The sequence below is a fragment of the Hemicordylus capensis genome, chromosome 2 (assembly GCF_027244095.1).
Source record: "Hemicordylus capensis ecotype Gifberg chromosome 2, rHemCap1.1.pri, whole genome shotgun sequence".
Lineage (NCBI taxonomy): Eukaryota > Metazoa > Chordata > Lepidosauria > Squamata > Cordylidae > Hemicordylus > Hemicordylus capensis.
Window position 1 is genome coordinate 419,268,326 of NC_069658.1, and position 16,021 is coordinate 419,284,346.

Sequence of the window (16,021 nt, forward strand, 5' to 3'; positions counted from 1 at the left end):
GCAAGCAGTCATACAGCAACTGTAATTATTCCACGAAGTTGGCAGAGCACTCCTGAAATCTAAATTATGGAGTGGGAAACTTTCTGCCAGTAGAAAATTAAAGAAGGCCTATAATAAGTAACAGCTTAAAAAGGTGTTTTGGAGGTTTTTTAAAAAGCACTCGTATAAGAATAGAAATCTATACCTTACATCTATTGTTAGGAAGCACATCTCCATGTGATTTTTTAAAAAAAAATTATTTAAAAATTTTTATAGATAGGACAACTGAATGAAGATTCCCATCTCTAAAGCAATCACATGTCAGCCTGTCATTTATTTTTCTGATTTAGGTTCAAAACTGTACTGTGGAAGGAGGGGGGAAACATTCCAAAAGCTGGGAGCCTTTGACAGACAATGAGAACATAAATACAGATAGAAATACTGGAATGAAACAAAGATTGGAACATATAGCTCATTAACTAAGATCGACTAGACAAACGTAAGTGATTATAAAAGTGGTCCTGATTAAGTCCAACACTCTAGCCACTATACGTTATCCTGAACCATCTATTATATTAATTCTCATAGACGTGCCTCTGTGCGGATGCGTCCTGGCAACCCAGCGGATTGGCTAGGCGGTGGAGGCGCTGGATTGGCTGGGCAGCGGTTGGCCGCGTAGGGAAGTGGCCGCTTGGGGAGGGAAGGGAAGGAAGGAAAGCGGGCAAGCGGAGAGGAGAACTGAATGGACTGGGGCAGAAGGGAGGGGGAAGCTGCAGGGAGAGAAAGCGGCGGAGCCTGGCTGGGCAGAGACACAGAAATGGCTGGCTGCTTCGGAAGATGCTCGCTAGAGGGAGGACCATGCAGGAAGGAGCTGGCTGAATGCTTGGCCGCCCGACACTAGGGATTGGAGGAAGGAGGAGGCGGCAACGGCCAGCAAGGAAAACACAAGCAGGCTAAAAGGCAGGGGCGGGGGGAGCACGAATGAGAGAGAGAAAGAGGGGAAAACAGAGGAAGGAGCAAGCTGGGGCAGAAGGCTTGGAGGGAAAGAGAATGGGGCAGAGGGCTTGGGGGGAGGGGAGTAGGGCAGAAGGTGGGGGGAGTTTACTGCCGCACAGACGCTCTGTGAGGTATCAGCTAGTAAGGTTTAAAATACTTACTAACCTAAGGTTGACAGGTGCCTCCTTAGCAGGGGCACTCCTCCTTTTTTCTCATATAGGAGAGAATGAGGTCATTCTCCCGACCAGCCCTACCAGGGTAGGGCTGCACTAGCCTAGGTACAGCTGGTCATGAGAGCCTCCGGGAACATGTGCTGGCTAGGAGCAGGCAAAGGTCCACACATTCCCTCTTCCTGGTGCTGGCCGTGCTTCTGGCATCAGTGTGCATCTGACTCCAATGCAGGGGATGTGGCTAGCACAGGTGAGTGGCAGTCTGGCCCTGGACCACCACCAAGCTCACTATGCCCCTGAAATGCATGTATTAGTTAGGCTTGTAAATAGCCTCTTACCTAGTTACCTAGGGTGAGTAAGAATCTCTCTCCAAGAGACCAAGCACACGGGACTTACAAAACTAGGTCCCCCCCGCCTACCCTTTCAGACTACAATGGACTGCCACAGACATGCATAGGCAGATGGGCTAGTCACATTTGTGGGTTTATTTGCATGGCTGAGTTAGCTATATGAGCACTGTGCAAATCAAATACATGTATGAGATAAGAAAGAAAGAAACGGAGAGTGCCCAAACATTTACAGCCCATTGCTAAAATGTGCTATACCAGTGGTTCCCAAACTGGGAGCCTCCAGATGTTGCTAAACTACAACTCCTGCAATAAGAACTACTTTTTGTGGCTGGGGATGATGGGAGCTGTAGTTCGGCAACATCTGGAGGCTCCCAGTTTGGGAATCACTGTGCTATACCATCAAATAAGCACGTAGAACAGGTTGTGGCAATTGATGCAGCAGCATATCATGACTGGTGGTATGCACCCTTTAAGGCAGGGATCCTCAACGTTGGGCCCCCAGATGTTCTTGGACTTTAGCTCCCATAATCCCCAGGCCCAGTGGCCTTTGGCTGGGGATTATGGGAGCTGAAGTCCAAGAACATCTGGGGGCCCAACGTTGAGGATCCCTGCTTTAAGGTGTAAGCATTCTCTGCACTTCTATCCCGAAAAAAGTAGCTGATGCAAAAGCTGATTGGTGAACAACAGCTGTAGCAGGATGCCTTCATGTACAAACCCTACCTCACGTACAAACATAAAGATTGTCCCTACCTCATGGACAAACATGAAGAGCACTTCCTGAGCTCTGTCCAAAAACAACACTGATTGAGGCTGCAACCCTATGCACACTTACCTGAGAGTATGCTCCACTGATTAAACATACATTGGATAGCACTGAAAGGCTACTACTTTTACTTGTTACCTCTTGTATCAAGCAAAGTAATTTAACACCATCATATGCTGCATAAGAGGTAAAACATAGTACAGGAGGATTCTGATATTCTTGATATCCGTGGGGATTCCGTTCCCAGCTGCAACTGCAGATACGGAAACTGTGAATATTGAGTCACTGGGGCTAAGGGGTCACGGGGGTTAGGTTCCCGGTTGTTGGGAAAATGACCGGAAATCGGCCAAATCTGGGGGGTGGGGGTGGGGGGAAGCTCCCTACCATGCTTTGCAGGCCCCCTGAGTTGTGCTGTGCCCCGAAAAACACAGGTTTCCCCAATTTTTAAAAAAATCAAGCCATTTTGAGGCTCTGAAACACAAAATGGCACCAGGAAATGACCTCTGTTGTCATTTCCAGCCCCCATCCCAACCCGCGAATACGTGAAGTCAACGTGGTTTTTTTCCTCTCCTGCCCCCCATGTATGCCAATGCCAGGTGTCTTTTACCCGACCGTGGATACACAAATCTGTGGATAACAAATCCATGGATATCGAGATCTGCCTATATAAAGAATGAACAAAATCCAAAGGCCAGGCTCCCTTCAATGTATTTCGTTTATTCATTCTATTTCTATCCCACATTTCTACCACAAGACACCCAAGTAACATGAGAAATACAGTATATTTTGTTTAAAACAAGCAAAACAATATATTACCTTCAGTTTACATATTTCTTTTAAAGCTTCATTTCTCTCTTTCCTAAGTCCCTCCATCTCATCTATTTCCAAAGGATCACAGGATACAAACTGTATGCATTGAAAAATGGAGAGCGGGGGTGCGGGAGGGGACACAAAAGAGTGAACACATGCACACGACAGACAAATAATAGAAAAAAATAGGAACTTTTCCCATTATGATGCCTAATCCTTTTAACCCAGCCTTATCAAAAAATCCTAGGTCTGTCTGGAAGGCAAACAAAACATTTTAACCTACAAAATGAACCAGCAAAAAATAGAACAGAAGAAAACTCTAGAAAATCTAATTAGCTTGCCTGTTATTTGTATAGATTATATACATATTTGATCCATGTGTTTTATCTGCCCTATCACTTAAAGGCAGAATGATTTTTAAGAGAAGTCTATAAGACAAATGACACACAATACCACTAAACAAAAATGGGGGGGGGGGCAGAGATTGGGGGCGAGTCTGGCCAAACCTATGGCCATTATAAGGCATACTCTGTGGTGGTATGCAACAAAGCAAAAACATTTTCCTCCTCTTCCTCCACCACCACCACCACCACCACCACATTCATGTAATGCTGTCCAGCAAGCTTTCTTAAGTGTAAAGGACCTGCTTCACACCAGCCTTTTCCCGGGAGACAGTATAACCCTGTTGATTCTCGTGGACCTCTTGGCAGGTTTTGATACCATTAACCATAATATCCTTCGGACCACTTGCTTGTCCCTGCCCAAGACAGCATCCTTTAGTTTGTAAGCCCTTTTGGGACTGGGAAACATTATTTATTGTTCTATGTGTACAGTTTTGAGAATGTTTGTTGAAAAGCAGAATATAAATATTTGTACAACTCGTATGACCCCCAGACACAGTGGCCAATAGATGATAGGGACTATAGGCCAACATCTGCAGGAGGGTTGTACAGCCCTGTAGCAGTAAGCACAAAGAAGTAATAGCAGCAATCCTCAGATTCTATTTTTCAAATGGAGGGTTGTTCATTCTTTCCGCAGTTAAGAGTGTTTCAGGATAAGGTAATTGCTCAACTGCTGTATGGATCATAGTACTCCACTTACAAGGATTTTTGCCCCCTGGAGGTGATCCAAAGTTTTTGAAAACTATCTTTGGAGTATCACGCTGTGCCCAATGCTGCTCTCTGTATGGAGTCAGGATCAGTCTTATTAGAGGCATGAGCCTAGTTAAATAAGATCAATTTCTGGCTCAGATTAATGATTTGCTCTATGGGACTAGTTCCTTTAACCCTGGTTGACAGCTTCTATTCAGGCTGGATGAGTTTGAGGAGAAACTCTGGAGTTCCGGACTCTCTCTCCCAGCCCTGCTGCCCCTGGGCTTATTCTAAGGCAAAGGAGACCATAAAACAACGCATTTGGGATATGGACTTGAAAAGGTACAGGAGTCTGGTCTCCCACTGTTTGGAGGTTGGAAACCTTAGTAAAGATTTCTCCGCAGCAAAATATCTTTACAATCTTGAAAAATCCAAGTCATCTGAACCTGGCTTAATGTGATGCTATCAGTTGTACTGGAAGGGAAATATCTCTAAATTTCTTATGCAGACAGGATTTGTCTCTGCCAGATGGGGGAGGTTAAAACTGTGGACCATGTGACATTTTACTGCCAGTTTTATAGAGATATCTGTTTTCTTTTTATAACCCCCATTTTAAAGAAATTTCCATGTAGGTCAGATAAATTTTATACCTCTCTTCTCCTTTCAGACTTCAACACAGACATTACTCTTAATGTTGCAAAATTTTGCTCCAGGGCCTGCTCCATTAGGAGTCAGATGGTTAAATCTATAATTTGATTCCCTGGGGAAGTGTTGGTCTCTGAGTATTGATTTAGTGTATCTGTCATATTGTAAATGGATGTGATGTCAGCTATAAATTGTATTGGTTTTTCTGTAACTCTGCATTTCCCCCCTTGTTTCTGTTTGCTTTCTGGTCTTGGACTGCAATAAACGTAATCTTAATCTGTAACAGCAATAGTTCAGATTGAAAATCTGACTATGAAATAGGTTCCCTAGAAACATCCAGTTGGCATAAACATTTTGCTTATTTTAGCACCAAGTTAAAACTATGGAAGAACCTTCAGTGACAGGCAGCTAGAGGATCCTTCTGATGCTGTGTGTGTCTGTCTGACTGACTGGTAGTTGCTGTTTATTTGGATTTAGTTAGTTTAATCTCTTTTCAGTATGATTCCATTTTTTCTTCAAATTGTATTTTGAGTAATAACATATTTGTTAGCCACCTCTGAGTGGTGGAAAGATGGGATATCATCATTATTTTAAACAAACAAAATAGTTTATTACCTACAAAGTTGGGAATGTCAGGTTGCTTACCTGTAATTTGGGTTCTTCTAGTGGTTCATGTGCACAAATGGGCTTTGCGCCTGCCTGTGCAGAGATCTTGTTGAAGTTTCTCCAAGCTCAATTTCTCTCCAGCCTAAATGGGCAGTAGCTGCTTCCCTCCGGTTATGTGCACTTGTCTGTGTGATCCCCCATTGTTTCTGAGGATGTCGACCTGGAAGAAAACTCAAGAGGGGAGGACAGGTGGGCATTTAAGAGCATAGATGACCAATAGAAGAACCCAAGTTACAAGTAAGCAACCTGATGTTCTTCGACGTGGTCTCTGTGCCTTACACGAATGGGCACATGACAAGCTGCACCCTGTGCCTTTCTTACCTGGAGAAGAGTATTCAGGTGAAGAGCGATTGCAGGATGGCTGTGCCGAAGGCCACATCTTTACATGAGCACACATCCAAGGCATAATGAGGCATAAAAGAATGTGGAGAAGCCCAGGTAGTTGCTTGGCAGATAACATCCAGTGGAATTGCCCTGTCAAAAGCCGTGGAAGTTGCCACCGCTCTAGTTGAATGAGTTTTAAGAGAGGTAGAAATGTCTTTCTTGGTGATTTGGTAACAGAGTTGAATAGTCCAAATCACCCATCTGTTTGAGTTGAGGCCTGTTTGCCCTTATTGGGGCCGGAATGGGCAATAAACAGAGACTGTGAAGTCCACTAAGGAGAAGTATGATGAATGGAGAAGGCTAAGGCTCTTGGGACATTCAACGAATGGAGACACCGCTAGGTGGAATCCGTAGGATTAGGGAAGAATATTGGCAAGGTAAGTGGTTGAGAGTGGTGAAAGGAGACTACTTTTGGAAGGAAGGATACATCAGGTCTTAGCACTACTTTATCTCTGGGAAAAATGAGATATGAGGCATCTATCCTGAGGGCCCTAAGCTCTCTGATGCAGCAGGCCAAGGTGATGGCGACCAGGAAGGCCATTTTCGATGAAAGGATGTCTACAGGTGCCGATGCCAGGGTTCGAAGGGAGGGCCCATAAGGCAAGACAGAACCAGGGAGAGATCCCAAGAGGGAGCCATAATAGGTGCATCTGGATAAAGATGAGATAGTCTCTTAAGGAAATGTTTGATTGTAGGATCCCGAAACCAGGCAGGAGAGCCCAGTGGTGAGTGGCACACAATGGCCTCCAGGTGGGCCCTTAGGGAGGAGAACTTTCCTTGTTCCTTCAAGGAATGAAGGTTAGAATAAATGTCTGTAAGTGAGAAACTGAAAGGGGATACACCCCTGGTGTGAAGGAAGTGTAGGAAGCATGTCCACTTAGCATGATATGATTTTATTCTTGCAGGCTTTCTGACCACTGAGAGGACCCACTGGAGGGATTGAGTAAGCGAGGATGAATCAGCCACGCCATGAGACATAATCTGTGGGTGTCCGGGTGTTGGAGGCGGCCTGGATTCTGCAATCTGGTAGGTAAATCTTTGAATGTACAGAGTGGAACAGGAGGCCCAGAAATTCTATGCACCTTGTGGGCTGGAGTTTGGATTTTTCATAATTGATTTGGAGGCCCAACTTGTTCAACAGGTGTATCCTGGTATCTAGAGCCTCTAGCACAATCTGGGGCATGTCTGCCACCAGCAACCAGTTGACTAGTATGAAAAGAGTTGGATTCCTTGTTGTTGCAAGAACGCTACCACCGGGGCAATACATTTTGTAAAGACCCATGGGGTAGAGGCAAGGTCAAAGGGTAGAGATTTGAACTGGTAAGTGACGCTTCTGATTGTGAAGTGGAGGAATCTCCAATGTGTGGCCAGATGGTGAGATTGTAAAACACGTCCTTGCAATCCAGGGAGACGAACCACAGGTTCTTCTGTAAAAGAGCGAGAATGGTTGAGATGGTGATCATTCAGAACCATTTGTAGGCAATGGAGCAGTTGAGAAGGCACAAGTCGAGGATGGGACAGAGGCCTCCATCCAGCTTGGAAACAGCAAAGTATTGAGAGTGGAACCCTGGGGAAGTGGGGTTGTGGACTGGTTCTATTGCTTGTTTGTCGAGTAGCAAGGTCACCTCCGACAAGGCAGGTTGTGGGGAGGGGTATAGTAGAAAACTCCAGTGCGTAGCCAATTCTTATAATTGTGAGGATCCACAAATCTGATGTAATGCTCTCCCATGCTGGGAGGAAAGGTGATAAGCGGGTTCTCAATCTGGGTGTGGGGAAAGAGTCACTGCTTCTTTGGGAAAGTGGAGGAAGGTCTAGACTTAGGAGGCTGTGGATGCTAGGGGAACGTGTGTGGGTCATTTATTGTAAGGTTGGTAGAGGCTGGTTCAAAAGGACCGGCCCCCTAGTGAGACTGGGGAGTCCAGCAGGTCGGCTGATTGCGGTTCCAACTGTTTGGTCTGTATTGTGTCACAGAGGAGATCTGATAACTCATGGACCGTGCCATATTGCAAAGGAGCTGGACCTTTTGTAGGGTCTCATCTGTCTTTCCCCCAAAGAGCACAGCTCCGTCAAATGGTAAGTCTTCTATGTGGGAGTGGGTGTCATAGGCTAAACCTGAAGACTGTAGCCAAGCATCGCATCTAAGGGTGACCGAGGTGGCCATTACTTTGGAGGCACATTCCACAGAGTGTCTTGTGAAGCAGAGCTCTTGCTTCACTAACTGTGCGGCCTCCTGGAAGAAGATCTTAGCCGGTTCCTTCTTGTCTTGTGGAGGGTGGTCCAAAAAAAAGGAGTCATGTGTTCCCAATGGAAATGGTTGTATTTGGCATTGTAGGCCTGGTAGTTGACTACCTTCAGATGGAACGCAGAGATGGAGTACAGGCGCCTATCGAAGGTGTCCAACTTCTTCCCTTCTTTGTCTGGTGGTGCAGAAGCTGAACGGGATCTGTATTTGGAGAGTGATGACTCTGCTACCACCGAGTTAGGGGTCAGGTGTTGTTGAAGAAATTTTCCTGCTTCCTCTTTCTCTGTGTGGACTCCATAAAAAGTCTCTAGACTTTTGGTAGGTTGAGGGAGAGATGAAGGTTTCTTCCAGCATGTTTTAGAAACTTCCATCAGTGAAGGGTTCACAGGCAATGAGACAGGAGCATGTGTGTCAGCCTCTATGAGGCAAAAGAGCGGATCTGGGTCCCATTTATTTTGTTGGGTAAACTGTACACCTAGAGACGTTGCCACATGAGATAAGTACTCTAAATATTGTCTATAGTCACCAGAGACAGTGACAGCTTAGGGTCTGTGAAAGAGTCCTGAGGAGATGAACCTGGTGAGGCTGGGTCTGAAAGGGCAGATTGGTCATCCGTGTCAAGGGTTCCCAGAGTTTCCTCCCGAGGCACTGTTCTCCCGTTGAATGTCTAATGGATGTTTCTGTGGCTGCTTATCTAGAGTCGCGGGTTTTGCCGGAAGTGGTTTATCCATGATAGTCTGTGGTGTGGGAGGTGTCTTTAGGGGAGCCCGTGGGGAGGTGTGTGTCCTAGGTTGTTGTTGACGGTGGGTAACCCTAGACGTCAAGGTTTGGCTTATTCAGACAGGGGGTCTGGCAGCCCCTTGTAAAGGAGATTTGTCTCTAGAAAGTCTATGAGAATCCTACTGGTCAAGTTGGGAATTAAACCAGAGTGCTGGTTCCCTATAAGTGTGTTGCCTTGGGAAGGCCTGAGTAGAGTATGGGTCAAAGTACTGGTATGACCTGTAGGCTGGCCTCTTTTGTCCCAATTTCCATAATATTGTTCAATGTATTGTGAGTTTTGAGAAGGAGACTGATTGGAAAATAGTCTAGGATGGCCAACAGTCCTCTGATTAGGACTAGGGTAGAGTTTGTCTAACTCAGATCTAAAGTCCTCAAGGTCGGAAGCAGTAATCCCTTCATAAGGTTGTTCCAAAGGGCTCTTGCTGGGATCCAGAGGATCTTTTTGCTCATACTGGAGGTCCTCTGCCTCTGAGGGTTAATTTTGCTCATCAGCAAATGACTGTTCCACCAAATCATACTGCCCTTTGTCTTCGAATTCGAGAGGTGGTTAATCTTTGAATTTGAGCGGGTTTCAGGCTTGGGTTCAAGCTGCTCCTCTTCTTGGTCTGGGATGTAGTGGATTGAGGCTGGAGACTCAGCCTGATGTTTGGATTTGTGGCTTGGGTTTGAATTCAATGACGTTTTCTGTTTCTTTTGGGGAGCAAGTTGAGAACTGGCTGTGGAGGCTCCAATCTTGTTTTTCTGTGGTTTGGCAGATTGCATAGCTACTCAGGCTATAGTTATGTTGCCCATGGGGCGTGGTTTCTTCCTTTTCTACTTCTTTAGTTGAGTAGCCAAGATGTTCGAACCCGAGGAGCCCAAAAATTTTTGAGTAATGGTGGCACTCAGGGATGAACCGTTTGATCCAGAAGGTGGGATAGTATGAGCTGCAGGCAATATTGTAACCCAAGTTGTAAAACCAAGGGCATCGCAGGTTCTTCTGAGCCTGCTTGCATCGTGGCTGGTAAAGACGTTGAGTGCAAAGATTTTAGAGCCTGCTCCCACAGCCAAGCACAAAGACACGAAGCCTGGTTCTTGCGGGCTTGTTTGGAAATGTTAGCACACACAAAAAAATTTTTGATCAGATTTTTTGAATAGATGTTTTAAATCATTACGTTAGAAAAAGTCTATATATGGTATGGATGAAAAACAAACTTGTGTTAGAACAAAAAATTCCTCTATGGATAACTCCACTGGAAGTTATATGTAGAAAACAGAAAAATATGCAACAGACATGGCCTATGTATTAACAACTGCTTGTTCTTCAAGGCACAAAATATGAACTCAAAAAGCTAGATCTTATGCAGGACTGGAATACCTCTTGGTTTCAGTACCATCAGATCAGCGCCTTATATAAGCAAGATTGTAAAAAAGGTTTCAACCAATCAAAGTCAGAATTTGAACAACAGTTGTGTGATAAGGAAATAAAACTAGTCTCTAGAATGTACGGTCTGTTATTAATGGAAGATACAAGAACGGAAGTAGTGAAAACTTCTATGGTAAAATGGGCTCAGGACTTTGGTTATAATATTGACTTGGAGAAATGGGAAAAGCTATGGATAAAAGTCATGAAATATACTGCCTGTTCTAGTTTAAAGGAAAATAATCTTAAAATGATTTACAGATGGCATTTAACTCCCAAGAAGTTGGCCTTAATCTACAAGAACATGTCAAATAAATGTTGGAAGTGTAAAACAGAGGAGGGTTCCTATATACATTTTTGATGGACTTGTAAAAAGTCTAAAGGCTATTGGGATTTAATTTATAATGAGCTTTAAAAAGTGTTTAAAATGACGTTTCCCAAGAGCCCAGAAACAATACTATTAGGTATTGACAACAATGCTTTGCTGAGGAAATACTGGATCCTCTTTATGTATTTGACAGCAGCAGCAAGACTGACATTTGCACGCAAATGGAAAGACAGTCATTGCCCAAGTAAAGAGGATTGGATACTTAAAGTATTAGAATTGGCAGAAATGGCAAAATTAACAGCATTATTAAGAAATAAACTTGAAGTATTTAAAAGGGATTGGGACCCTCTTCTTGTTTATTTAAAAACACATCATAAAATGGATTTTTATCAGGCCTTCGAGGGGTAACAACAAATGCTTAAAAATGTCCCAGAGTTTATTTCTGTATGATTTATCGGCGGGGGAGAATGATGACATTACAGGCAAGACCCGGGTATTGTTATGGACACTTGTTTCAACGATGAGATGGAAGTCCTTATGTGCTCTTTTTCCATATTTTGTCTGTTTGTTTGTTTTATTTGTGTTTTCCTTTTTGTGTTGTGGAAAAACTGAATAAAAATATTTTTAAAAGAAAAAAGAAATGTTAGCACAAAAAGAACAGGCCTGCATGTTATGGGCCATACTGAGGCAGTAAAGGCAACGACTGTGCCCGACCGTGGAGGGATGTTTAGCCCTACAATGGACACAAAACTTAAAAGTGACCTTACTGGCTATAAGCAAAGAGGAAAAAGAACACACATACCCTGCTGAAAGCAAGGGGGGAGAAGGGGGAAAGGGGCCATGATAGAAAGAAAAACACAAATGGGGGAGAGAGAGAAGTTAACAAACTTAATCAAGGATAGGAGGGGGGAAATGTAAGGAGAGAATAAGGCTAAAGTACTTTTGATTTTGCAGGAGCTCGGAGCAACTGAGAATGAAGCTAGTCAGTTGGCGGATAAAGAAAGACTGAGCAGGGGATCACACAGACATGTGCACCTCACCGGAGGGGAGCAGCTACTGCCCATTTAGGCTGGAGAGAAATTGAGCTTGGAGAAACTCCGACGAGGTCTCTGCGCAGGCACAAAGCCCATTCGTTTAAGGCACAGTGACTACGTCAAAGAACAATTATTAGACAACTAAAATCACCACAATGAAACACTGTTATCACCTCTTGTCAATTTACAGTACATTTCTGTGAATTACAGCCCTCACAATAGGTTGCTCAAAAGACTATAGCAGGGTTAAAATAATTGTAGAGTAGCTGTGTTAAATATGTTTGAAAAAAGACTGCAACAAATAAACAAAACAAGCTTTAAAAAAATGTCCATAAATTCTACAGAGCTCCAGCACAGGGTCACGTTATTTACCTGTGAATCTAATAATCTGGCAATTTCCCGGTTACTAAACATTGCAGGTCCATGGTCACTGCCTGTCCCATCCAACTGCAAACAGAATAGTTTTCTTGCCATCTGAACAAAATCTAAAACAGAGCTTGTTGTAAATTTGCAGGATCAACCACAAAAAGAATCAACTTAAAATTCTCACCCATTCCACAATACTTGTTTGACATAGGATTCTATTTTAAATCTTCAGTTCCCTATGTCTTTCCATATCTCATTTCCAAAAAAAGGACACTGACTGACATCCACACTAACCACGTGGAGGCACTGAGCTCAAAGAGTTTCCACAGCGTTTAGTAATCCAGACTCCCACTGTGTAGGCGGGGGTGTGGTTTATGTTGACCTCTCATTCCTCAGAGGCACTCCTGAAAATATTTCCCCGAGGGCTGTGTGACCATATTTCAAGAGCACTTCTGGGGAAGGCGAGGTTGGTGACAATTGCCTGCCAGCGCAGTGGGACTCTATTACTAAATGCTGTGGAGGCATTCTGTATGCAGTGCTTCAGCTAGAGGAGAGCTGCTGATGAAGACCTTAGTGCTCAGGCAAGCTTTTTCCCACCGCTTCCCTCCTTATATGTGCTCAGATTCAATTAGTGACTTCCTCTTCAGTGCAAACCAAGAGTCTGCCAGAAAAATGGTTTGCACTTACCCTGGACTAAGTGATTCTCCAGAGCAAACAGTGATAAAAACATCAAAGCAGAACTCAGCTTCTTCTGCATTCCAGTGCAACTATATTGGATATGCAGAGCAAAGGAAAAAGGAGAGCTAGTATACAGCAGGAATACATGGAAGACCTGTGCAAACTTAGGCATCAGTTAGAACATTGCTTTTCAGGATCACCTCTTAATTTTTCACTGACAATCTATCGGCCAATTTTTGCTTAGCAAATTCTATCCACTATTTCATAACATTCCCGCCTTTCATTCATCCCATAAACTCATTCATTTTTTTTTAGTACACTGTACACTCAAAGGAGAGCTCAAGAAGAGTTGAATTTTAATTTGGAACTTATTCCAATTGTCTCCCACCCAGTGAACATGCAGTAAGAAAATGCACTGGTCCACAAAACCCAATCAAACCAGGAGAGTAGCTCATAATGCTACATAAAAACACCCAAGCTCAGTTTTAACATTATAGTGAATGCTGCAAGGAAGCCTTTCATATAGAAAGCATATATAAAAAGATAAATCCTGTGTTGCATCTGCTAGAACTCTCTTCAAATAATTACCTCCAAAAGACACTGTTCCTTTAGAATCCTTTGGTAGCTGCTGCCTTAGGATTTCTTGCTGTTCTTTTGTAGGTTGAATCCCAAGATAATTCAGTGCCTGGAAGAAGAATATGTTAAAGAGATAAAACACACAAGGATTCACAGTTTCTGTCTTAAAATGATGAATATGATATCTTGTTTTACAGCTTTGTACCTTTGTAGTGCAGTGGGGAAATGCTTGACTAACAAGCAGAAAGTTGCCATTTCGAATCCCCGCCAGTACTATATTGGGCAGTAGCAATATAGGAAGATGCTGAAAGGCATCATCTTATACTGCACAGGATGATGCAATTCCCTCCTGTAGTCTACCAAAGAAAACCACAGGGTTCTATGGGCACCAGGAGTTGAAATCAACTCGATGGCACACTTTACCTTTACCTTTCAAAACCAAAAACTCAGGGCCAATCCATATATGCCAAGAAATTACACAGTGAGGTTGTTCACACAACCTTATGGGCAGGGTGGGGGCCGGAATGTTCAACTCACCTCCCCCCTCAGACAACTGATCCCATGTTGCTTAGAGAGGGATCCGCACTCCCAGATCATCCGCACTGTGCACTTCCAGCGCAGAGCTCCAGAGACCAATGCACTGTGTGACATGTGTGATGCATTGAGGGATTCCCTCAAGAGAACACATGCATAGCCCCAGTGAACACATGATCTGGTAGCCCGGGTTAAAGGAGCACTTGCTCCCTTAACCTCAGCTACCAGCTGGGCTATAAAGCCGACTAGGCGGCACTGACCCACTGGGATCAGGCCTGATCTCAGTGGTTCTCACATGCAGCCTAACCCAGGCTGGGTATCCCTAGCCTGGTTTAGGCTGCGTGTGAGATCAGCCTTGATGTAGACTTCTTCAAATTACCCCTTCAGACAGCCTGCAGGAGATCTCATGTTTAAATGATTCCTAGCACAAAGATGCAGACAGTGTACAGAAAAGCAGCATGTCAGGAAGGAGCTAGACTAGATCCTTGTCAGAGATGGAAGAGCAGGAAGGCTATGATGTGATTTCTTGGATGATCCATGGACCCTATGACAGGGTCCATCAACTGATCAGCATCAAGTCGTGCTCCCAGACCTAACATTACTCTCTTTAAGTGATGGAATCTTCATGTGCATATCCTTTTCCATCAGCTGAACTGCCCTTTTACTGAAGGGAATGAAGAAGTGTACACACACACACACACACACACACACACACACACACACACAAGTTCCATGTATGAAGAGCACAAGATGGTGCAAACTGGAGTACAGATGTTTGAAATGTTGATAAAAATAACAGGGGAAAGGGAAGGGGTGGGATGGGCGTGGATAAGATAGGATGTGCCTCTTTCTCCTATATTTTCATACAGTTAAATAAGTTACACACTTGCTTATGCGTTAGAAGGAAGTGTGAGCTTAGTGCTAAAAAAAGTCCTTTGTAAAATAAAGCATTTATATTGTACTCTGGAATATTTTAAAAGCTTCACGCATCTTTTCTCAATACAACATAGGCACACATTTATCTTCTCTGTTCTGCACAACGCCTCCCACTTCTGATATTCTAATAGGGAGCCCTACCTGCCAAGCAAGAGCACAATATAGCAGGGAAAACATGGCGCAAAAGACACACATGAGGAAGCGTGTATGGTTTTCAGGTGCAATCCAAACACAGCAGCTCTCTAGCCTCTATTTATTTGGACGATTTCCTACAGAAATGAATGTAGAATGGACAGCAGCAGAGTTCGGTGGATTGTATGCTTTTTTGGCAGCTGGGGCTACCCATTCAAGTATCAGAAGCAAGGGGCTAAAGGGTACTTGCAAATTATCCAGAGAGCTGTTTGCAAGCTGTTTGCTACCTCCTGAACATCGACTGAAGCGAGGCTATTTTAAAGTGGCATACGCAATTTGAAGTATGGACCACATTAGCACTAGTCCTCCTGAAAAGGACCAAGGACAAAAAGAAAGAGAAAAGCCGCAAATGCTGAAGCCAGTTCCTCAAATGCAGCTGGTATTGTACACAAAAATGTGGTGTCCTTATGAAAAGCCCTCACAGTGCCCCCCCGCCTCAAAATTATTGAGAGGAGAGGAGAAAAGTAAATATCAAGGAAACAGAGGACAGCTCCTCTTCACAAAAATTGCAGAAAATAGCTAGTGACAAAAGGCAAACATTACTATCAACAACAAAACTCTCATTAAAATACCTTCATGAAAGCACCCGAAACAAAAATATGCCACTCAGTCCGAAATATCATGCTTGGTATGCAGAAGGCTCCACAATCAATCCCTGGCTGGCATCTCTAGGTAGTAATGGGAATGACTCCTGCCTGAAACCCCAGATCGCTGCTGCCGGTCAAGTACTGACTTAGATGGGCCAATGGTCTGATTCACTATAAGGCAGCTTTATACATTCATATGTTTTGACTAGCCAGTGGACAAAGCCTGGCAATTTTTGGTGTGTTGGGGCTTGAGAATAATAGGTTGCATCAGGTAAGGCTGGAACATGGCAAATATGGGAAGCAGAGGTGCACCTAGGCAATTTTGGAGCCTGGACCTAAAGGCCTTTGGAGGACCCTGCCCCACTCTTTGGAGCTACTCACCCACTCCGCAAAATAAACTGCAATGCACTATTTCTTACACCAGAACATTAAAAAAGCCCTGCTGGATCAAGCCCAAGGCCTATCTAGTCCAGCATCCTGTTTCACACAGTGGCCCACCAGATGCCTCTGGG

General features: G+C 44.1%; 1 protein-coding gene across 12 annotated transcripts in view; it reads right to left on the reverse strand.

The window, feature by feature from the left end:
* The window catches only part of STXBP4 (syntaxin binding protein 4), a 219,686-nt gene that overhangs the window by 148,821 nt on the left and 54,844 nt on the right, over positions 1-16,021 (reverse strand). For 11 of the 12 annotated variants that reach the window (XM_053288566.1, XM_053288560.1, XM_053288570.1 and 8 more), the window contains 3 exons: positions 13,273-13,369; positions 12,013-12,125; positions 3,075-3,164 (listed from right to left, as the gene is read on the reverse strand). In XM_053288566.1, the coding sequence (XP_053144541.1) occupies positions 3,075-3,164; positions 12,013-12,125; positions 13,273-13,369 (300 nt within the window). The remainder of the gene's footprint in view (positions 1-3,074; positions 3,165-12,012; positions 12,126-13,272; positions 13,370-16,021) is intronic. The other variant, XM_053288568.1, reaches the window with a different exon arrangement.